Source organism: Pygocentrus nattereri, chromosome 25, assembly GCF_015220715.1.
Source record: "Pygocentrus nattereri isolate fPygNat1 chromosome 25, fPygNat1.pri, whole genome shotgun sequence".
Lineage (NCBI taxonomy): Eukaryota > Metazoa > Chordata > Actinopteri > Characiformes > Serrasalmidae > Pygocentrus > Pygocentrus nattereri.
In genome coordinates, this window is record NC_051235.1 from 17858784 (window position 1) to 17883986 (window position 25203).

Here is a 25203-nt window from a genome sequence, read left to right on the forward strand (position 1 = left end):
ATAAATGCATACTAAAACTCAGTCTTGAAAAAAGTCAAAAAGAATTATGTATATGTGTCTGAAATGAATGGTCTGAATACTTGTTTCCCCTCACTGTACATGACATACTAAAGAAAGAAAAGTACATAGTAGGGTCAGTATGTCTGGTGAGCATGTGATGAATCAAAGATCCAACTGAAATCTCCATATTTGCAGACGTGATGGATGAAACAGACCTGAAAAAACGGAATTACACTCGCAATGGCAGCGTCACACGCAGTGTGGGCTCCATAATCAAACCAAATGAGGAGGAAGTCAAAGCTACAATACTGCAGAAAGATGTGAGTAGAAATAAAAACAGGAATACGACCTTCCTGTGCTTTGGAATCTTAACAATTTTCTCACGATCATTAGGTTTTTTTCCCCCCAGACTGTCTGTCTGTGTGACAAGTTTTGCACTGGGACTCCTGGCACTACCTGTCACCGTCCCTTAGCTCTAATACCAGACTGTTTTGGGAAACGGCCTGTTAATTCCCATCTGCACTACAGATGAGGAGGTTCTTTTGTAGCAATGAACTGGAGTGATCACATGAAGTCTTCAAAGATCTATCCACTGAAAAGTTCTTTAGGGAACCAAAGGGGTTCTTTCTGTGGTATCACTCACACAGTGGCATGAAAAAAAAAGACATATTCTACTTATCGATTTCATGGTAGAGTTCCATGGTTTATAATTGTTGATAAATTGATTTCAATCCTTAATCCACCTAAACTAAAACAGAAGCAGTTATATTAAAGAGCACCCATGTATTTTGAAGTGTTTTTGTTGGATTTCAGTTGCATTACTTATGTGTTGTTTTGCTCTGTGTTGTGTTAGGTGGGTCTGCTGAGCGGGATCTGTCTGATTGTAGGGACGATGATCGGCTCAGGCATCTTCATCTCTCCCAAAGCCGTGCTTGAGGGAACAGGAGCAGTGGGGCCATGCCTGTGTGTGTGGGCAGCGTGTGGGGTGTTGTCCACTCTAGGTTAGTAACGAGAAGTCACTTCAGCAGCCTATTCATTTAAATCTGTTTATATCTCTAGTGCCCAACTTCAGCACCAAAAATCATTGGAATCTGATGACCCTTCATTTTGTTTATTCTCAACAGATTCAGTCCAACATTTAGCAAATAGCAAACATTTGTAGAGGAGAGCTTTTCAACAGAAATCATTATCTCGATGACCCCTGTTAGGAGAAAAGCAAGTTCTCCATTGCAAAAAGTCTTGAAAATAGACCGATTTCAATTCAGTTATGCTTTACAGGTCTGCTGGAACAATGAGCAGTTTTGAAAATGTAGACAAAATGATCACCAAATATTCTTTGTATACTAAAATATAGCAAGAGAAATAAGGCTTCTGATTGTGTTTTGACGGAAAATGTCTTTGTCAAAACCATACTCTCTTTTGAGGAAACAGAGTCTCTTCGGCACCAGAGACCAGAGAATTTAGTGCTTCAATTAATAGGGTTTTTTTTCCCAAAGCATAGCTACTTCTATAGATCATTTATGAGGACAAGGTTGGGTAATGTCATTATCTATTATACTATTATAGAATTGTCTTACAGACTGCCTTACATTAATGAAAACAACAACAACAAAGGCTTTTTGAGCTTTCTTTTAACATCAAAAGAGGGGATAAAGTTTAGGTGGGCTTAATCCATGTTGATACTTTAAAGACAATAATATTCAAGGTCAAGTTCCAAATGCCTTTATTGACTGGTTATATATGGTTTAGCCAATACAGAAAAATGACATAGCAGTAACAATAAAATGCTAACAGTACAGTATAGACAATGACGTTTTTACGATCAACCCTGATGATAACACTGTAACAGTGGAGGGAAAATATGTAAGCATACAAATTCCACAAACCGTAAAAGTATATAAGTAACAAAGTAAAGCACTGTGGAATTGTATCTGTGATATCTATCTTGGCATGCCTGTGCAGATCTCTAATTCAAAATCAAAGTTAAAGTCCTTTAGCCAGCTTTTCGTTCAATTATTTAATGACTGTGAGAAGTGTGAAACTGCAAAATACAAACTTAAACATTCGACATAAGACGTAAATGTTCATGTTTTAGTTAAAGTTAAGTTTCATTGTCCTGTCATTTTACTGTTTGAACACTGTGAATAGGTTGAGGTTGTACCACTAATAACACAAACGAATTACAGTAACTGCTGTTTAATTTGACACTTTGTTTCCCTCAAAAAAGGATCATAATACAGTAAAAGTACACTATATGGCCAAAAGTATGTGGACACCTAACCATCACACTTTCACACTAGTTCATATAGAGCTAGTTTGACATTCTATTCCAAAGCTATGGGCATCAATATGGAATTACACTGCCCCCACCACAGCTATAACAGCCTTCACCCTCCTTGCACAGTCATGCTAGAACAGGAAAGCACCTTCCCCAAACAATTACCACAAAGTTGGGAGCATATAATTGTCTAAATGTCTGTATGCTGTAGCATTAACATTGCTCTTCACTGGAACTAAGGGGTCTAATAAAAACCCTCAAAAACAGCCACAGATCATTATCCCTCCCCCACCAAACTTTACTGCCAGCATTATGCTTTTCAGAAGACCGTGTTTTTCTGCCAGCTGCCAAACCCAGATTCATCCATTAGACTTATAGATTGTGATGCATAGTTAATCACCCCAAAAACATGTTTCCACAGCTCAAGAATCCAGTACTGGTGTGCTTTAAACCACTCCAGTTGACACTTGCCTGTCTTAGGCTTGTGTGCAGCTCCTTGGCCATAGAAACCCATTTCATGAAGTGATGCAACAGAGGATAGACAATTTTTATGCTCTACACACCCTGCTCTTTGAGTTTGTGTGGTCTGCTGCTGGGCAGTTCCTAGATGCTTTCATTTCAAAGTAAAATGACTTACAGTTGACCCAGGCAGATCTAGCATGACAGAAATTTCACAAACAAATCACTGAGCTCTTCAGTATGACCCATTTTGCAGCCAATATTTGGAGACTGTGTTGATGTTATACACTTATTAGAAATTGAGGTGGCTAAAACTTTTGAACTTTTGAATTTTGGCCATATAATGAATCTGTAATTGTCTTTGTTGTTGCTGTATTTTTACAGTTACTGTCAGCTTTGTGATTGCATTGCATTATGTTTAGATTAAAAAGTAAAACCAACAAATAGGGGAAGAGGGTACAGAAGAATGGTACAATTGCATATATTGAGCTGACAGGAATAACAAGAAGCCTTAAAGGTGATTTGGGTGGAATGTAGCTAAAGCTTTTTTTTTTTTTCAAAGCATTATCCCCAAAACACACACAGGCTATAATATGGGAATACTGGTTGTGTTTGACACACATAAAATAAAAGCACTAGTGGACATCAGGTAATTAGCCACCTACACAGAAATGTTCTTCAGAAACTGCCAAGTAGCACAGCATTGGTGGAAGTTGGTGCAGTGGGATTAGAGTAAGGTAAACTTGTGTTTGTAGGGAGGTTAATCAGGTATGTGCACTCTTTTAGAAGCTTTCCGTCACTTGGCACAAGTCACAGTACATGGGCACACATTCCCACCACAGTCTTGTGAGAAATCCTCTTTAGTTTAGTACATTACAACCTCCCCATGGTGGACTCATTGACCTCAATATGAACACAAAACAGTATACAGCTTCTGTGTGTTAAAATTAAAAGGTCATTTTTAAAATGGCGATGTATTCTTGAATTTGAAATGAGATTCCTCATGCACACATGCAACTTTTGGCTCAAAATTTGTATATTATTTTGTGTACTGATAGACATTTTATTTACTTAGCTGTGAGTAAAGAGTAGAATAAAATTGATTTTCTATACTGCATATTCATGCCTCACATGATTACGCAGCAATTGTATCAAAATCCAATTTAAGAATGGCTTAGTGAAAAATCAGATTTACATCATTTTTAACTGACTCCAGATTTAGTCGATCAGCCAAGACATGTTTAGTATCTAAATTTAGCTTCTTTATGTTTAGCACTGGAGCTATGAGTTTAACATTGCTAACAAATGCTAAAAGTCAATCACTCAAATCTTTACTGTAATATTATTTTCCTTAATTACATGCGCAAACCATCTTTAAGTTCACTCAAACTACATCCAACAACCCATAGAACAACAGAAAGTGCAAACGTAATGGAATGTAATCTGGAGTCCATGTGTCTGAGAGACGTGCGTGAATGTGAATTGGAGTCCGATTTTGCAGGAGAGTCTGAATTTGGCTTTTGTCTGAAATGGCTACATGCTGCATTTAGCTACAAGTGGAAGTTTTGCAAATTTTTGTAGCTCATGCTGTGTCCTGTACCACATCAGGAAGTCTGCACAACCACAGTGAATAGCTGGATGCTGAGAAGATTTGGGAATGTATTTATGAGAAAGATATGGATTTTTGTTGAATTCTGTTTTGTTGAGTTTGTTAGCAATGTTAGCCTCATAGGGCTGCACTTCATTCCTGATGCAAAATTTGGACACCAAATAGTCTTAGCTGATTGACTACATCTGGAGTAATTCCTTTAAAACATAATTTATCTTACATGCATTTTTACATGTCAGTCGACCCATCGGGGGGCTACAGCAAGCTTGGTGGAAAACATTTTCTCTGAAACATGGTGGTTGAAGAGTTTATAGCTGTTTTGAATATAATTAATTTTTAATACAGCCAAAATTGCAAATTAAACATAGAAATACATGTTACATATTACTTTTTAATGTGAATTTTGACACAGATATACTTATGTACATGTCTCTGTGTTTACTATAGGAGCTCTGTGCTATGCTGAGCTTGGCACAATGATCACTAAGTCAGGTGGTGAGTACCCGTACCTGATGGAAGGTTTTGGGCCCGTGTTGGCGTACCTCTACTCCTGGACAACCATCTTTGTTCTGAAACCTTCGTCCTTTGCCATCATCGCCCTCAGCTGTGCAGAATATGCCTCCACGCCTTTCTACCCAGGATGCATCCCACCTATGATGATCACCAAATGCCTGGCTGCAGCTTTTATCTGTATGTCAGAACTTGTTTATCAGGAACACTACGTTATTCACCAGTATGTTAAATGCTAGGAAAACAGGGCTTTGACCTGCTTCAAATTGAAAAAAACCCACTATTTTTCTGTTAACAACACTTAATAATCATATAGGTACAGAACTCACAAGGGATGCAGTGGTACCTTTGGGTACACCCCCTAAGATTCAGTGCACACACATTAAACAAGTATTATGATAAGCCTGTTATTTTAATTTTAAAAATTCATTGAAATGTCATATTACTTTTGTTATTAAAATGTGGAATTTTTTGTGGGATTTTTTTGGGTACATTTGATTGTAACAAGGCAGAATAACTCAGATGCTTGTGGATCAAAAGAGAAAGTGACAATGTTGGAATCCAAAAAGATCCAAGAACAGAGGACAGAGAACATGGTCAGAGAACAAGCAATGGTAGATTTCACAAATGACAAGAGACACAAAAACACAAACATAACCTGGCAAACAGAGTGCAAAGGACAAAGGCAAAAAGGGCAAAAGTAAAAATACCAAAACTCATAATAATGCTCAGAAACTCTTAGAACAAGTAGCAATACTTCACAACAAACTAGTCTACAAGCCCGGGCTTTATACTAAGCTAATCATGCAAGAACATGTGTAAGAAGTTCATACTCAGGAGTCAGAGAGCAGTTACTGGAGCGAGATGTAGGTCTGAGGATCATGTGATCCCCCTGGCCAAAAGTATGTGGACACCTAACCATCACACTTTCACACTAGTTCATATAGAGCTAGTTTGACATTCTATTCCAATTCCATATTGATGCCCAGAGACTTCTGAGCCCTAGGGCTGCGTGACATTTATATTGATCATTACCATATTTGATATGGAGATATTCTACACCAGACACTGTTCCCATATACTGAATTAGTGTATTGCTTGTGTTTTTTTTATCAGTGGTGATGTGGTTTGGCTTGCATTTCCATACATTTACTTATTCTTGTTTTTACTTGCTCTAGCAAATTTACTTTCTCTTTCTGTCCCTACCTTATGTTTCCACAGTATTGATTGTGCTCGTGAACTGCCTAAGTGTGAAGCTTGCCAGCTATGTCCAAAACTTCTTCACTGCAGCCAAACTCCTTATCATCGTCATCATAGTGGTATCAGGAATCGTTATGCTGGCCCAAGGTCTGTACACACTGTGCTACCCATACAGTCAATAAACTGCATAACTGTGGCTGCTTTCCTTAAACAATTAGTGTTCTGTCAAATGCAGCAGGTATAATGTAGAAGCAGTAGGTATTTTTCCTATGCTTACTCCCTTCTTTATTTCTGTTGAGGAAGTTAAAAAGTGATTTTGCAGAAGATTAAGTAAACCTTTGCTACAAATTTAAAGCCGTATTATATTTTTCATGTCCTTGTTTTCAGGAAATACACAGAATCTCACAGATACATTTAAAGGAGCAGCAACATCATTTGGTGCAATCGGACTGGCCTTTTACAATGGCCTCTGGGCTTATGATGGGTGGTAAGTTATTTTATCATCTGATTGTGTTTTTGTTTTCTGATCACAGCCAGATAGCATAGATTAAAGTTCTCTGTTGCTACAATGAATTTCCATCAGTGGGATTCCAGAGAGGCCATGTGTGAGATCATCATAGATCCAAAGAGAAAAAACGCAGGGCTAAAAATAGTTTTATTTTCACAAATTACCTTGAATGTAAATTGCTTTGTCTTGGGAATCATTAGAATTATGAAGGTTATCAATAATGATAATAATAGTAATTTATTAATAATAAAACATTTTGTTGACTGGCATTAGACTATCCCAGTGACCCAGGGGGAGAGGTGGTTTAGATGATGTGTGTGTGTGTGTGGGTGTGTGTGTGTGTGAGACATTAGACTGCATTAGCCTACTTTATGTTAACCTTAACTCATGCCATTAGTTCTGTCAGAGTTTCAGACAGCAGCAACTTTAGATTAAGAACTATGGCTAAATTCGTTGACTTGTTCTCTTAAAAAACACATCTGGAGGAAAGAAGAACTAGATACTTTGGATTACGGAGTCCACTTTGTGTAGGAGGTAGGCCAATATGGTTTTCTTTTGTAGTCTGGCCCTAATTGGGACGTATTGTATTGGTTATTTAAATTGTGGCTGTATTCCTGTCAGTGCACTAACGAAGGTTATGCAGCACTTGTTATTAACATTCCATGGCTAGTTGGCTATTCATCTGGCTGGCTTATATCAAGATTAATTAAAAAAAAAATTAATTACAACCCCATTTCCAAAAAAATTGGGATGCTGTGAAAAATGTAAATTAAAACAGAATGATGTGCAGATCGATTAAACACTATATTTAAGACTCATAGAGTCTCTCTATGCCAATCTAGAAGGATAGATCAAAGTTAGCAGCCGAAATCAGCGACCTAGAGGGATGTAGCAGAGGGTAGAACATTCAACATCCCCGTCTTTCCAGAGTCTATTGAAGGTGGATGCCATTTCTCCAATTTACAATTTGAGGTCTTTGCCAAAGAGCTACTCCCATATCTCCAGAATTTGGCAGAACACATCGCTCTCTAGTAGCCAGGCCTGGCCTGGGGGAGAGGCCACTTTTGGTTATTATGCGTCTTCACTGCTACCAGGGCAAAAACCTCCTAATTCAAGAAGCATGAAGCAGAGGAAAACTGGAATACCATGGCCACCTAATTCATGTTTTAAAAGACTCTAGATTAAATGAGATGTGTCTGTGAGCAAAATACAGGGACATTATGGCTGAACTGTACAAGCAAAGACTGTGGCCCTCACTACATTACCTGGATAGGCTAAGATTACACTGCCTGGGGCCAAAAACAGGTGGTTGGAGCACACTTTCAAAGATGAAAGTTACTTATTGGGTCAAGTCAACTGAATTTAGATATGTGTGAAACAAATTATAGCTAACCAGGGCCTTTTTTTCTGCTGCAGGGCCAAATGGTTCTGAGTGTGAAGGGAAACCAGTACCTGTCTAGACCGTGTTGGTCTCAGCACATTTTTTTCGGCATGGTTAGCTAACCGTGCTGGGGGACACAGAACCATTTGGTAGGATTATGTAATGACATAGCTATTTGCTGGTTCTACGTTATTGCTGTGGTATTTCAAACTTCATAACAATCAAATAAGTTCAGTTTCCTCACAAGAATGGGAAATAAATTAAAACAGTGCACAATTTAAACCTACCATTCAATAAATGTCAAAGCTTCAAACTAACACCAATTTCAAAATGTTAAGCGGCACTGCTAACCTGGAGATTCCTAGCACATTCTTAGCTCTGCTCACTATAGAACAGGTTGACTAATAAAAACTTTAATGATACAAATTTAGATGACAATGACTCAACTCTGAGGATGTAAAGTTGAGTGGCTGATATTAGAGGGACAGAAAGCCAAAATTTACCCTGTTCTCTGGTGTCTAGAGCTGGAGCCTCCTAACTAAGCTAATAATAGCTGGCTTGTTTCTCCTAGTTAAATTAGCATAGCTGAAGAGATCCAAACACCGCAATATGGGTTTGATTCAAATAACTATAGATAAGTATAGATGATTAAGAACTTATAACAGTGAGTACAGCAGAGAGGGCAGTTATGGGCTGGAGGTTAGGGAACCTGCCTTGTGATTGGAAGGTTGCTGGTTTGATCCCCTGAGCTGACAGTACGTGACTGAAGTGCCCTTTAGCAAGGCCCCTAACCCCCCCAACTGCTCCCCAGGTGCTGCAGATAGGGCTGCCCACAACTCCAGACACGTGTACTCACTGCCCCCTAGTGTATGTGCATTCACTAGTGTGTATGTGGGTGTTTCATCGCACAGATGGATGAAAATGCGGAGGGAAAATTTCCCTGTTGTGGGACTAATAAGGGTAACTAGCAAAGGTGACTGATTAGGAGTGGAATGCCAGAAAGAAGCCAAAATTGAATCTGTTCTCTAAGCTGTCACCAACTAGGCTACTTAACCTAATAGGCTAAGCTAACACATATGTACGGTGCCTCCTAGAACACAGAACTGGCTCGGTTCTAGTGAACCAATGATTAACAACACTTTTTTAGAGGATAAAAACTTGTATATAGGAGCACAAATTAGAAAGACTGATGTTGACAGAAAGTGACAGAAAGATAAAAAATACCTGTTCTGTGGTGCTTTGAGCTATACCCTGCTAGGTGATGCTAACGCTACTGTAGTTATCTGGCTACAGGTGAAACTTTCAGCAGTACAGGCTGTTTCAGTAACCAATGCACAAATACCCCCTTTTTAGAGTATAAAGAACAGAGAGAGAGAGCACACTGAGAGACTGGCGTTGGAGGGACAGATGGAATCAAAAGTGTTTTGTGGTGTGTGCATAGCTATTAGCCTGTTAGCTGTTATCCTCTGGCTTGTGTAGTTTTCTTGTGTATTTCCTGGTTCTGATTTAGTGGTACAACAGAAAGAGAAACCTTGACTGGTTTCACGAGTCCCGACCAGCACGGAATAGCCCAGTAGGACCCTGAGAGTTGTGTGGCTTGATAGTGAAAAAAAGGTGTAAGGTTTCAGTAGAGGGCATCGGCAGCAAGGTGCCCAGCCTGCGCCACCTGCTGCTGGAAGAAGGCAACGGCAGCGAGACGCCCAGCCTGCACCAGCTGCTTCTGACAGAGGGCGATGGCATAAAGGTGCCATGGATCAATTAAACTAACTTGACGCACCTGGAAGCTTCCTTATATAAGGTGCTGGCAAACGCCAATGTTTGTCACACCTTTTTTCACCCAAAACCAAAAGAGGGAAAAGAGGGCTGAGAGAAGAAATTACCCCCTGAAAATAAAAAGAGAGAAGAAGACGGCTGGAAATAAACAAAAGAGAGTAATTGCCCCAAATTTCTCACAAAAAACTAAAATCCAAGCCATACCAAAGGTGTCTGCTGAAAGAGCAAACAAGTGAAGGAAAGTCTGCCTTACCATCATAATTACCGTGGCAGTGTCTTTGTGTTTTCATTTTCATTTGTTTCACTTTTCAACTAAGCCTTTGTTTGAGCATTGTTGTGGAATTTTCTTTGTTTATTGTTCGTCCCCGTGTTTTTTTCCACCTTCCTTGAGGTGCTTTGACCGTCACCACTTGCACACTCCAGTGGTGCAGCGGTAGTGCCGCAGATCGTCGACCATAACAGCAGTTGTCCGACCCTCGGTCTGGGCACCTCATTAATAGCGATGGCAACTGCATATTCAGTTGCCCCTTATATCTTGTTGCCTTTTGTTTTTGCTGGGTTTCAGTTTTGCACTTGGGTCCATCTCCCCACCATCCCATAGCAAAAGGCTTATGTCCAGTTAGCTTTGTTATGTTTGTAAGGCTTGAATGTCATAATTGAAAAGGTTTGTCACTGCGCTAATATGTGTCTATACATTTATGAGCCCATGTTTACTCTTGTTCTGGAAATTTCACCCAAGAGTTTTGTTCTGTCATTGATATATATGTGAATATGTACATAGTTTTTCATATAAAGTTTGTTAGAAAACTACAGGCCAATAAGCTGACCTGGCCAATGTCAGCTGGCTACCTTCATCTGAGTGTTATGCTTCTTTCCAAATGTTCTAATCACACACACCATTGCATTCTACCCATGTAAAGGTGATTTAATTTGGAGTACACTATGATCGACAGCATAGACTTCCATTAAACCCTCACTTAAAGACATAGTGGGTAGTAGTTTAAAACTGGTGAGCTGGAATGTCAAAGGCTTAAACCATCCAGTTAAAAGATGCAAGGTCTTATCACACCTTAAACAGCTTAACTCAGATGTTGTGTTTTTATGGGAAACCCACCTGTGCCACTTTTACCAGTTTCATGCTCTAAAAGGTTCAGGGGGACAACTTTTTCACTCTTTTTCCAAATCAATGGCAAGAAGGATTACCATTATAATTGGTAAAAGTATACATTTTATCTCTACCAGCACTACCGCAGGCAGAAATGGTCACTACGTTATTGTAACAAGAAAGCTATTTAATGTTCAGGTCGCTCTAGCAAAAGTCTGTGCCCCAACTCTTCCCTTCTTCCTGATCTGTGTACACATTTACTGATACTTGGTGGGGATTTTAACTGGCTAGACCCAAACTTAGATTGTTCTTCCTCTAATTTCTCCCTACTTGCACAACATAGCCCAATGCATAAGCTTGTTTCAGGGATCTGCAACTGTTTGGGAGGAGTCTGGCCCCCCACCTGAAATATACATTCTGAATGGTTGCAAAAGAGTCTGAGACTCTTTGTACATGTCTGTTGATGAGTGCTCCATGCAAATTAATTTCTTTATGATGTAAGTGATCTGAACTCATTCAGAAAGTGATTTTATTTCCCAGTACTTTGAACAGTGAGGGGTCAAATGCCTACTTGCATCGTGGTTCCAGTGGCCCTGCTCGTTGTGCATTTTGACTTATTAACTAATATCATTGTCGTCATTGTCGTCGTCATCGTCATTAACCGCTAGTCCAGAAGGGTCGCGGTAGCAGTTGAGAGAGCAGAGAATCCCAGATGACCCTGTCCCCCACAGCTTCCTCCAGCTCATTCCCAGAGACTCCAAGCCGCTCCCAGGCCAACTTTGAGAAATAATCCCTCCAGTGGGTCCTACGACGACCCCGGGGTCTTGTCCTGGTAGGCCATGCCTGGTAGACCCCCACTGGGAGACGTCCAGGGGGATCCATCCGGATCAGATGCCTGAACCACCTCAGCTGGCTCCTCTCAATGCGGAGGAGTAGTGGCCACCTGTCCCAGCCTGCAGCCAAACTCATGATCCCTCTTCCTATCACTTGTGAACAAGACCCCAAGATACTTAAACTCCTCCACCTGGGGCAGGTCCTTTCCCCTTACCTGGAGTGGGCATGCCATCCCTTTTCCGGACTGAGACCATGGACTCAGACTTGGAGGTGCTGATCCGCATACCAACCACCTCACACTTGGTTGCAAACTGCTCCAGTGAGCGCTGGAGGCATCCATGTGATTCAATCAAAAGAACAACATCATCTGCAAATAGCAGAGACGCCACCCTCTGGCCTCCACATATAATGCCCTCCTGACCCCAGCTATGTCCTGACATGAGTGGAGACATGGCACAACCCTGGCGGAGTCCAACACTAGCACTGAAAGAGTCTGACTTAATGCTGTGTATACAAACACAGCTCTCTCTCAGGGAGTACAGAGATTGGATGGCTGGGAGTAGTAGCCCCGGCACCCCATACTCCCAGAGGAGCTCCCACAAGATATTTCGAGGAACACAGTCATAAGGCTTCTCCAAGTTCACAAAACACATGTAGACTGGGTTGGCAAACTCCCGTGCCCCCTCAACAATCTGTGAGAGGGTGAAAAGATGATCCATTGTTCCATGGCCGGGGCGGAATCCGCATTGTTCCTCCTCAATCTGAGGTTCAACTGTCAGTTGGAGTCTCCTTTCCAGCACCTTAGCATAGACTTTCCCAGGGAGGCTGAGCAGTGTGGTACCCTGATAGTTGGCGCACATCCTCCAGTCCCCCTTTTTAAAAATAGGGACCATCACCCTGGTCTGCCCGTCCAATGGTACTGTTTCTGAGGTCCATGCAATATCGCAGAGGCCTGTTAGCCATGACAGCCCCACAATATCCAGAGCCTTAAGCATCTCTGGACAAATCTCATCCACCCCTGGTGCCTTGCCACTGAGGAGCTTACCAACTACCTCAATGACCTCCACCAGGTAAATGGAACTTGACACACCAGAAGCCTCTGGCCCTGAATCCCGTGAGGGAAGCTCGTCTCCCGGATTAAAGAGTTCCTCAAAGTACTCCTTCCACCGACCAACAATATCCTCATTTGAAGTCAGAGTTTCTCCACCCTTGCTGAAGCTTGAGTGCAGCCACCCCAACCACTCCTGAGTTGCCGGACAGTTGTCCAGAACCTCTTTGAGGCCGAACGAAAGTCTTTTTTCATGGCCTCCCCAAAATCCTCCCATGCCCTAGATTTTGCTTCTGCCACCATTGCAGCTGCCACCATTTTTGCCTATCAGGATCCTATCTGCTGAATCGGGAGTCCTTCAGGCCAACCAGTCCCTAAAGGCCTCTTTCTTCAGCTTGTCTGCCTCCCTCACCACCAGTGTCCACCAGGAGGTTCTTGGGTTACCGCCCCGACAGGCACCCACAAGCTTTTGGCCTCAGCTATGCCTGGCAGCTTCCACAATGGAGGTTTTGAACAGGGTCCATTCAGACTCCATGTCCCCTACCTCCACCGGGACATGAGAAGCTCTCCCAGAGGTGGGAGTTGAAATCATTCCAAACAGGGGCCTCCCACAGTCGTTCCCAGCACACCCTCACTATTCGCTTGGGCCAACCGGGTCTGACCATCAGTCTTCCCTGCCATCTGATCCAACTCACCACCAGATGGTGATCAGTTGACAGCTCAGCACCTCTCTTCACCCGAGTGTCCAGAACATATGGTCCCAAGTCAGATGAAACGACAACAAAGTTGATCATTGACCTTTGACCCAAGGAGCTCTGGTACCATGTACATTTATGAACATCCTTGTGTTCGAACTTGGTGTTCGTTATGGACAATTCATGCCTGGCACAGAAGTCCAATAACAATTCACTATTCAGGTTTAGATTGGACAGGCCGTTCTTCCCACTCATGCCTCTCCAGGTCTCCCAGTCATTGCCAACATGAGCATTGAAGTCTCCCAGTAAGACTATGGAGTCTGTAGGTGGGACCCTTTCCAGAACCCCGCCCACTCGCTCCAAGAAGGCCAAATACTCTGACCTGTTGTTTGGTGCATAAGCACAGTCAATAGTCAGAGTTTTCCTCTCTGTGATTTTAATTCGCATTGACGTGACCCTCTCGTCCACCGAGACAAACTCCAACTGCATGGTCGCCAGCCGGGGACTCGTGAGTATCCCCAGACGCGCCCAGCGCCTCTCACCCTGTGCAACCCCTGAGTAGGAGAGGGACCAACCCCTATCCAGGAATTTTGTTCCAGAGCTGACACTGTTGGTGGAGGTGAGCCCAACTATATCTAGTTGGCACAAAGAGCCAAGAGCCAGTTTCTGCCGCAGGGGCCTAGGCCACCAAGGGCCTCCCTGCAATGTCCCACTGCCTATACGGCACTGCACTACTCCTTAATGCTGGACCTTGTGTGTTGAGCCCACGTGGTCTCCCCACATTGCCTCTTCAGGTTAAACCCAGCTGGGTTACATGGACTACCTGGCCACCAGGTGCTCACCGAGGAACACTACCCCCAGGCCTTGCTCCAGGGGTAGGTCCCGGTGACCCTCTCCCGGGCAGGGTACACGCTTTTCTGTGTATGTTGTGCATGGTGGGGTTTTGGATCGCGTTAGTCTGGGTCTTCACTCCAGACCTGTTTGCCCTGGGAGACCCTATCAGAAGCATATTGCTCCTGACTACTTAGCTCTGAAGATCCCTAGACCACACAAACCCTTCCGTCATGACAAGGCCCCAGTCCAGGAAAAAACTAATAATATGTAAATGTTAAATAAACACTAATATAGTTAATGAACTCATCAACTTTTAAATGGAAATTTCATTTTATGTCATGGAAAAGTCACGTAGGAACCCTGGTAAAGTAAGGTTACATGCACTTTGGTCCTGCTAGAGCCTCCTCATCTTCCACTCCTGGAGTCAGAGCCACTGCACCTGCTAGAGCCTTTTTCTCCTCATTCTCCACTCCTGGAGTCAGAACTACTGTACCTGTGTACAAGCTTCAGGCACGTGGTTTCACTGGTAAAAAGCAAAAAAGTTGTTCTAGGAACTATTGCACTTGCAAATAATTACGCTGTTCATTATTGCTGGTGCTGTTTTGTTTTTTGTGTCTTTTTCTGACATAAGATACTTACTTTTAAAAAACCTCTTTGGTTTTATAATAAGATAAGATAAATAAAAACATAAGCACTGAAAAGTTATGTAGATTGTATGACTAAAAACAGAGACAGGCTTTGCAAAAAGTACCAAGTTTCATTTAATATATTGAAAACACCATTGAAATTATATAAAAGCAAGCTGGCAATAGAAAAGCCTTACTTGGTCACACGTGTTTAAAGTGTAGGGCAATGCCTTTTGACAGCTTAGTGGCTGCATTGAAAGACAGCGGCAATGGTAATGCACCCCAGGTACTGAAATATCATAATTTTACTTGTTTAGCAGACATTACAGGCTAAGGATGTTCTACCTTTTTTACATGAAAACCTTAAAAAAAAAAAGCTGGACACTGTGTACATGCCCTAATGTAGGGCCTCCTCTGTGTATGGAGTATATGACTTTACATAAAAAATTCAGTCAGAAGAATATTTTTTGCTTTGGTCCCTGTCATAGACAGCTGCATGGGAAGAATCATTAGTAAAGTGATTTCATTCAAAACAATAACAAATCAGTAGTTAAAATGTCCTTATCAGTAAGTGTGGCAGGTGGTCTCATGAAGTCACCAAAGGCATGATGGCAAGCTTTAGTTTGCCATCCAGTGGCTATTAAATATGAGTAGAGACTAAATATCAGTCTTCCTTGTTTTCCTTACATGAACTGGAAAGAGAGACAAAGAGTTAATCAGAGGCTAACAGTACACAAGGTTTACTGTATTAGTAGAAGACTAAATACTGTCATTTTTGCCTTCTGCAGGAATCAGCTGAACTTCATAACAGAAGAGCTGAAAAACCCATACCGGTAAGTCAAGGCAGTGATTCATATGGGACCACATTGATTCATTCTGCATATGCTATACAACACTGCATAACATAAGAAAAAACGAGAAATACAGCAAAAGTTGAGATGTTGGTTAGAAGACTAGAGTTTGAAGAACCCAAGTTTGGTTCCTGCTACACTTGTGTCATTTTATAGATTTGTTCAATTCCATCAGCAGCGCAATTGATTTAATTTAATGAAAGACTGATCAGCTGAAGGTGTGGGGGTTATAACTGAAAATCCTGGAGTTACTTTAGGAGAGCTTTGGAAATTAAGCCAACTCACTCACAAACACAGAATTACAATGCCAGTTTATATTTGTGTTTATTCAGATGTTACTATTTGTCTTTGCATCTGTTTTCTGCTTAAGCATTTTATAAAAATAACATTTTTTGGAAAACCTCAACCATTATTCTGGAACAAAGCTGGCCTATTCCTCTTTGCTTCATTGCTCAAGCTGTGAAAAGCTAGGAGCAGAGTGATTATGATTTTTAAGCTGCAAGTACTTTACTGTCCGTTGAAAGACAATTTTAGTTTTGTGGCCAAGAGGGAAATGTTCTTAAAGTTCTTATCCTATTAATTTTCTCATCAATTCTGCAACAGGTACCAAAATGTTATGCTGTTTCTAGGGCTACCAGCATCAAACAGTATAGTGCATAAGTAACCTATAGGCATAAAGTAACCTGGACATATGACGTCCTGTACATTGTAAGCAATGACTAATTTTTATATCTTTTATATCTCCATATCTTTTATATCTCCATATATCGCCCTTTTTATGAAATGCCTTGAACTCATTCAGACTCATAGTTGCCCCACTAAGAACTGCCCTTGATGCCCAGTATTTAAATTTAAATTTAGATGGATTTTATATTTTTGCACCTCACATTAGCCTACATTATGAATTATATGAATCAGTTCTTTTCAACTTAGATGGAGTGCATCAATGTTTGGTGTTAACTGTTTATATAATATATTGCATTATGCTTGTAGTTGTAAAGACAGTTGAAAGACTTTGAATATTCATTAATTCATAGCTTTCTTTTTTTAAAGTTTCTGAAATGTTCCTTGAGCTGATGTGTTTGTATCTGTATCCAAGAGTCTGCCTATTAAAATTGTAGTAGAACAGTTTCCATGGACTTTGTGTTGTAATGCTGAACGTCTGTCTGCCCTGTGGACAGGAATCTTCCACTGGCCATCATGATTGGGATTCCTTTGGTGTCTGTTTGCTATGTGCTAGTCAATGTTGCCTACTTCAGTGTCCTGACACCCACAGAACTACTGCAGTCACCTGCTGTTGCTGTGGTGAGTATAGTTGTCATGGAGATGCATGAAGTACATGAAATAATGTGTTTCGTATAACAAAATCACGGAATTGCATCAGGTATGTTGCAAATGAGTCATAGTTCCTCAATCAGCTGTTTTGACAGTTTAAATATTTTTTAATATCCAGTTTTCCACATGTATACTTATATTTCACAGGTTTCTAGTGCTGCCTCTGTTCTTTTCTAACAGGATCAAAGATCCAGCATTGTTTCAGACCTTTCTTATTGCTCTTTAACGCTTGATATTATTTAAGATGGTTCTTTTTAAAAACATTGTCTGCTTCACAGACTTATGGTGACAGAGTGCTGTACCCAGTCTCATGGTTGGTGCCGCTGTTTGTGGTCTTCTCCGCTTTTGGAGCTGCTAATGGAAGCTGTTTCACAGCTGGAAGGTAAATTAAACAATGTTTCTACTAAAAAAGTTCAAAATGAGCTGCAAAATCCAAAATGAGCCACAAATTAGGAACATAAAAATCTAATCACATGGGAACTGAAATTTCACAAATCAGATTATTTCCCATGCTCTTTAAAACAAGGACCAGATAAACTATTATATTACCTGTGACTGTGTTGTGTAGTGAGGTGTTCTAGGCAAAGCCAACATCGTGTCTTTTATTTAATTATTTAATTAACTCCTTTTTTTCTACCAGGTTCATGGGTCACAGTTTTTGAGTCGTGCACAATTGCAGAGCTTATATTGGGAATGGTGCGCTTGTGCATTTGAGACTCATCGCACATGTGGTTTTCGTACAGCGTTCACACTGATCAGTTTTTTTCCCTTAAGAATGCAAATGGCAGAATGGCAAAACATTACCTCACTCGAATGATCACAAAGTATATCTCTCACACTGCCTCACATAGACATTACATACAGATACATACGCATATTACTAACTACTTGTGACAATATAGCAGTGGCCTACCAACACCGTAACAACCACCTGAGATAACACTGCGGTGACCAAGCAACACCTTAGCGACCATGTGGGATCCTACACTGTGTGCACAATTATTAGGCAAGTGAGTATTTTGACCATATTATCATTTTTAGGCATATTTTCTAACTCCAAGCTGGATAAACTTGAATGCTTAATGGATTTAAGCATAGCAGGTGTATCTGTGTAATGAGGGAGGGTGTGGCCTAAGGAGGTCAACACCGTATATCAAGGTGTGCATAATTATTAGGCAGCTTTTTTCTTTAGACAAAATGGGCCAAAAAAGAGATTGAACTGACTCTGAAAAGTTAAAAATGATCAAAAGTCTCTCAGAGGGATGCAGAACTCTTGAAATTGCTAAGATATTGGGGCATGATCACAGAACCATCAAATGTTTGGTGCAAATAGTCAACAGGGTCGCAAGAAACGTGTTGAGAAAAAAAGACGCAAAATAACTGCCAAGGATTTGAGAAGAATCAAGCGTGAAGCTACCAGGAACTTATTATCTTCCAGTTCTGTCATATTCCAGAACTGCAACCTAGCTGGAGTATCGAGAAGTACAAGATGTTCAGTGCTCAGAGACATGGCCAAGGTAAGGAAGGCTGAAACCCGACCACCACTGAACAAGACACATAAGCTGAAGTGTCTAGACTGGTCCAAGAAATATCTGAAGACAAATTTTTCAAAGGTTTTATGGACTGATTAAATGAGAGTGACTCTTGGCAGACCAGATGGATGGGCCCGTGGCTGGATCAGTAACGGGACAGAGCTCCATAGCCTAGCAAGTGCCAAGCAACATCTTAGCAACCACCTGAAATACCACAGTAATGGCCAAACACCTTAACAACCACCTGGGATCACCTCAGAGAGTAACAGTCTAGCAGCACCTTAGCATCCACTAAACACCCACCAAACAGTGCTCTAACTGCAAACTGGAATACTATAGCAGTCTTAGCATCATACCATTTTACTTCAATTGCCATATAAAGCAAATAAATATTTTTGCTGTTTGTTTTGTGTCAGTTCATTTCCATTTTGCCACAAGCATGGGAATATGAAATTATAAATGTGTTTTCATGCCATTTAATATAAATTATAAGATTTATTTGCACACAATCATTATTTGTACTACTTTAGGGCATTTATTTGCTACTATAGTACATTATTTTATACTTTTTAAACATTAATTAAACATTTTTAAACATTTTAAAACCTAACATTTCATTACAGGGGAATATTATTTGCACAACACTTCATACAATGTTTACCATGCAGTTTCACTATTAGGTAATTGTGGTGGAACAGACAGGCACACTAAGAGGCTTTATTGCACATATATACAGCATATACTCCAATCAGCCATAACATTTAAAACCAGCTTCTTATTTCTATGGTCAATGTCCATTTTATCAGCTCCACTGACCATATAAGTGCAATTTCTAGTACTACAACTACAGACTGTAGTCCTTCTGTTTCTCTGCATACCCACTGGACCACCACAGAGCAGTTATTATTTGGGTGCTGGGTCATTCTCAGCACTGATGTGGTGGTGGTGTGTTAGTGTGTGTTGTGCTGGTACAAGTGGACCAGACACAGCAGTGCTGCTGGAGTTTTTAAACACTGTCCACTCATTGTCCACTGTATTTGACACTCCTACCTTGTCAGTGCACCTTGTAGATATAAAGCCAGAGACGATAGCTCATCTGCTGCTGCACAGTTTGTGTTGGTCATCCTCTAGTCCTTCATCAGTGGTCACAGGACGCTGCCCACAGGACGCTGTTGGCTGTATATTTTTGGTTGGTGGACTATTCTCAGTCCAGCAGTGACACTGAGGTGTTTAAAAACTTCAGCAGCACTGCTGTATTTGATCCACTAATTTCCAGTTGTATGTGAGTACACAGCTTGTTAATCTGAATGTCTATAAACTATCTATAGACAGCTGTCTGAATAAAGTGGCACTAATATTTTGTTTCACCTGTTCATTTTTTAAAATACTTTAACCCCTTAACAGACCACGGGCCCACCAGGCTCAAAGGTTTATTACACAGTTCTAAAACCTAAGAGTAGCTTAACCAGTTTGCATAGAAGTCCCTGTAGTTACTGAATAAAAAGTCTTAGCATGTAATAAGCCTGCGATTTTGAGTGGTTAAGGACTTCCAAGCCCTTCCTTAACCCCTTTTACTGTCAATTTTCATAGCTAGTGATTTAAACATAGATTAGAAACTGATCAAATTCATACCTAAAATTTTAAATAAAAAGCAAAATATGTAACAACAAATTTAGCAGACCCTCAGAACTAACTGATATTATCTTGTTTATGTGCATTGTTAAGGCTGACATATGTCGCTGGACGAGAAGGCCACATGGTGAAGATCCTGTCCTATATTAGTCCGAAATATTTCACTCCTGCACCAGCTCTCATCTTTAATGTAAGTCATTGTTTTTAAAGGATTTGCCACTTTGAATATTTGTCTGTTTTAATAAATACTGTAGTAGAATTGACTTCACTAGAAGGCGCTAGAACAGTGGTCCCAACTTTGTCTTCAGGGCCCCCAAAGAGTTTGCAATTTTCCTTCGTCTCTTTGTGTTGTGAGTCAGGTTGGAGCCAAATTGTGGATCATCTGCTGGGTCCTGAGGACCAGGTTGGGAACCATTGCCCTAGAAGATGCAAATCCATGTGTGCAGACAAATATGCTGCAATTAGTATTAAAACAAAACACTTTATGCTTTCATGTAAATAAAATTTTAATGCCCTAATCCCGCTTTCTTTTTTAATGCAGGGTATTCTGTCCATTTTCTACATAATTCCAGCAGATATCAACACTCTCATTAACTACTTCAGCTTTGCTCAGTGGCTTTTCTATGGTCTGACTGCCCTCGCTCTCATTGTAATGCGCTTCACAAGAAAAGAGTTAGAAAGGCCTATAAAGGTAAGAATGGGGGACACAAGGTTTTGTCCATGCCGGTACTGTCAGTGTGGTTCAGTTCATGACCTTAATTAGTTCATGTCCTTATTTACTTTCAGAAGTTTTAACTTAGCTATAGAGAGTTAAAACAGTCCAGTTTATGGACTGGAAGGTTTTAAACCTTTAACAACACCAAGCTCGTTAATTGTAAATAATGTGATATATATAGGGTATATGTAAGGGTCCAGCTGGCCCCGCCTGCTACCAGCAGAGGGCGATGGCAGCAAGGCGCCCAGCTTGCACCTCCTGTTGCCAGCAGAGTGCAACGGTGGTGAGGAGCCATGGACCAATCAGGCTCACTTGGTACACCTATGGGCTCCCCTACTTAAGGTTGTGGCAAACGGCAGCATTTGTCAAACCTTTGTACAGGGGTGACCGTTACGGAGCTTAGTCTTTGAAAAGAAAAGAAAAGAAACTAGAAACTAACTAAAGCCTCAAAACCACAAAGAGAAAAAGAGAGCTGAGAAAAGAAATTGCCCCAAAAAATAAAAAGAGAAATAAAAAGAGAAGAAGAGGGTGGGAAAAAACAAAAGAGAATAATTGCCCCCAAACTACTCACAAAAAGCAAAAAATCCAAGCCATACAAAAGGTGTTTGCTCTAGGAGCAAACACGTGAAGAGAAGCATAAAGTCTGCCTTCCTGTCATAATTAAGGTGGCAGTGTCTTTTGTGTTCTCATTATCGTTTATTTCACCTTTCTAACTCAGCCTTAGTTTGAGCATGCTGGTTCTAGTTCCTTTGTTTAATGTTTCCATCTTTTTTCTGTGGCACAGCAGTAACGCCACGGACAATCGATTAGTACAGCGGCTGTTCAAACCCAGCTCTGGGTTACCCCCCTTTTTACAACGTCATAAAGACACACGCTGTGGCCCCAATAAACCTCCTTAGTCCCCTTATTTTTTCACTGTCTTTCAGTTCTGCACTTGGATCCGCCATCCCGTAACAGTATAAGCCGGAATCTCTGAGCTAGCTGAGCACTAGTGCTCAATGATAGGTGGGGGTGGTGATAGGAGGAGGTGAAGCATGATATTGTTAGTTAATATGTTTCTCTGCTTTCTCTGCTTTTCACATAGTGAAATAATGAAAAAAGACTTAAACTGCTGTTGTATGATGAATTTTGCTTAACATGAGCAGAAACAAGCTAACAAGGCAAAAAAGCTTGTGTTGATTTCCATTTGACTTCAACAGCATGTTTGATGTAATAACAAACCTGACTCTGTAGAAGTGAATTGCAAAAACTGAGAGTGCCTGATGTTTCTGCCCCACAGGTGCCCATTATTATCCCAGTTGTGGTGGTCATAGTGTCCTGTTACCTGGTTTTGGCTCCAATCATCGACAAGCCTGAGTTTGAATATCTGTACTGCACAGTGTTCATCGTAGGCGGGATGATTTTTTACTACCCCTTTGTCCACCGCAAGTTCAGCTGGACCCGCAGAGTCATGAGTGAGTAACAGTATTCATTAGTTTCTTCATTCACGCAGAGACTTTTAGCTGAGACTTCACTGCTGGACTGTTGGAATGGAAAAGGTACTGAAAATACCTGCTTAAACAAGTAGAGTGACTGTAGTGATAATTTCCTTGAGTCCATGTATAAGTATTAATAAATGATTAAGAGAACATTAATTAATGATTAAAATAAATTTATTTCCAAAAGAGACAAATATACAGACTACAAATGGAGTATTTGTCATTCATTAGTTTGTCTGGTTATCCATTAGTACATCTTATTAAGAACTTAATTCTGTGTAATATATTCCCAAACAATTTACAGTTGCATGCTGAAGTTTGAAATCAGTTTGAACTTATGTTTTATTTCTTTCCCAATATGTTAAATTAAAAAATATATAGTAATTGTGCTTTAGTATGTCTGGATCTGTTAATCTATTTTCACTTAGAAAAGCAAGAAAACATGTCATTTGATCAGGGGTGCACAAACTTTTGCATATCACAATAAATTTAATATGTATGTATTTTAATATGTATTTTAGCTTTAAATGTCTGCTTTGCAAATGGTGAATGGACTATATCTCTGAAACTGTGAAAATAGTGGTGACAGTATTATCTGGTATCAGTTTCAGGCTAATTTTAGCAGAAAATGTGAGATTTAATATCAGAAGGAAAAGAGAAAACATCCAATATAAACAGACACAAACTTTTCAGCAAGATAGCACAGCAGTTACCATGGCTAGCTAGATGAGTTTGGCATTTTTTTCTGGTTTAAGTAACCTGGCTAGTGGCCAGGATTGGATGACACCACAGGTATTATCAGTGGTTGTATAATGAATTTGTGTAATGCATGCTGGGTGAGAGAACACTTAGGAGAAACATGAAAGCAATATATAATTGTGAATTCTGTCAAACCAATACTCAAGCATTCAGTATCAGTATCAGAAGCACAGAAGTGGTATTGTGCCATCTCATGATGAAAAATGCCAAACAAGTGGCATTTTATCGTGCCCTGTTGTGGTTCACTTGGAACTGGTATAGCACTGGTTTTAATCTTTCACCCGTCTTATTCCTAGGACCCATCACCATGCATCTGCAGTTGCTAATGGAAGTTGTCCCACCGGAGTTAGAGTGAAGAACCTCAGACAGTAGGTTGGAAAACACCGGATATGATCAGTCTGATCAGTCAACAAATTGCTACAGAATACTTAAAGGGAAGCTGACTGCACAGAGTGTTATGAAGAACTTCAACTGCCATCTTCCTGTACTGTACTACATCGCCAGAGCGACCTCTACTGAGCAAAAAGAAGGCCTTAAACATCAATTGGTAAGAAAATACTCATTTCTAAAGTAAGACACAGTGCACAACAACCTCCCATAACAGTGTTCTTCATTGTGCTGGTGGTCCCAGAAATAAGCAAGGAGGCCCATGAGTAAAATCCCCAATATACACTCATATGCAGAAGTTCAGAAGTTTAGGCACTCCTAATGCACTACACAGAAATGTACACGTTTTGTCATTTTTTTTTACCTCTACAGAGAACACACTCCTACACATTTTATTACAAAATTGATGCTTATTTGCCGAATTTAACAGATCTGGAAAAAATATAAACATGTTGCCTGTAAAAGTTATGACCGATTTTATATTTTATGTTTTATTTTTTGCATTTTGTTGAACATTATACACATATCTGAAATATAAAACAGATGTTTATAGCAGTAGCTATTTAGTGATCAACTTTAAATTGCGAGTGTCCCCCTGCCTAAGTGGTCTCCATAGATTTTACAAATACAGACCAAACAATTGAGAAAAAAACATCCTTTATGAGACCTTTCACCCAATGAGCACTGACCTCTGAGCATCCTTTTTGAGGGTTCTAGATACTGAGAAACTGCTCATGGGTAAATTTTAAATATGTACAAAATCTTTTTAAGTGGTATGTGTAATAGGTGTGATACAGATTTATGTAAATATGAAAGATATATATTTAATTTTTTAAATTCTTTATTATTAATTATTAATAATTATTAATAAACAATTAATAATTATTAATTTTTTTATTATTATAATTATTCCTCTTTAGTGTTCTTTTTTTGTTGTTGTTGTTTAATATGGAGTCTGCACTGCCTCTGTTATATGTGTTATGATGCACAGTTTATAATGGTTTAGTTAGGTGATGAAGTTCTTGTTTGTGTGTGAAAATTGTGTCCAGATTATGAGCTGTTTTAATGTTTAATGTGCAGCCCCAGTATGTCACATGTTCACACAAAATGTTCACACAATCATTGTACAACCCCAATTCCAGTGGTTGGGACATTGTGTAAAACATAAATAAAAACAGAATACGATGATTTGCAAATCCTTTTCAACCTATATTCAATTGAATACATTACAAAGACAAGATATTTAATGTTCAAATGGATAAACTTTATTGTTTTTTGAAAATATTCACTCATTTTGAATTTGATGCCTGCAACACATTCCAAATAAATTGTGACAGGGGCAACAAAAGACTGGAAAAGTTGAGGAATGCTCAAAAAACACCTGTTTGGAACATTCCACAGGTGAACATGTTAATTGGAAACAGGTGAGTGTCATGATTGGGTATAAAGGCAGCATCCCTGAAAGGCTCAGTCGTTCTCAAGCAAGTATGGGGTGAGGTTCACCACTTTGTGAACAACTGCGTGAGCAAATAGTCCAACAGTTTAAGAACAACGTTTCTCAATGTGTAATTGCAAGGAATTTAAGGATTTCATCATCTACATGATGATATGATCAAAAGATTCAGAGAATCTGGAGAAATCTCTGCAAGTAAGC

General features: G+C 40.2%; 1 protein-coding gene across 1 annotated transcript; it reads left to right on the plus strand.

Annotated features, from left to right (window-relative positions):
* Positions 1–200: 200 nt before the first annotated feature.
* On the plus strand, positions 201–24298 carry LOC108432375 (b(0,+)-type amino acid transporter 1-like). Its single transcript, XM_017706148.2, has 12 exons — positions 201–320; positions 854–1001; positions 4794–5036; positions 6078–6203; positions 6444–6543; positions 15649–15693; positions 16893–17016; positions 17325–17428; positions 20304–20400; positions 20752–20901; positions 22205–22379; positions 23459–24298. Exons 1-12 carry the CDS (start codon positions 201–203, stop codon positions 23515–23517), a joined length of 1491 nt encoding a protein of 496 aa, XP_017561637.1. The 3' UTR covers positions 23518–24298.
* The last annotated feature ends 905 nt before the right edge of the window (positions 24299–25203 follow it).

What these genes read in the sequence shown, in the direction of transcription:
- LOC108432375 (XM_017706148.2), top strand. Translation starts at nt 201, where the DNA reads ATGGATGAAACAGACCTGAAAAAACGGAATTACACTCGCAATGGCAGC. An exon ending in AGCTGTTTCACAGCTGGAAG is followed by an intron (nt 17,429 to 20,303) that starts GTAAATTAAACA and finishes TGCATTGTTAAG; the next exon opens with GCTGACATATGTCGCTGGAC. An exon ending in AGTTAGAAAGGCCTATAAAG is followed by an intron (nt 20,902 to 22,204) that starts GTAAGAATGGGG and finishes TCTGCCCCACAG; the next exon opens with GTGCCCATTATTATCCCAGT.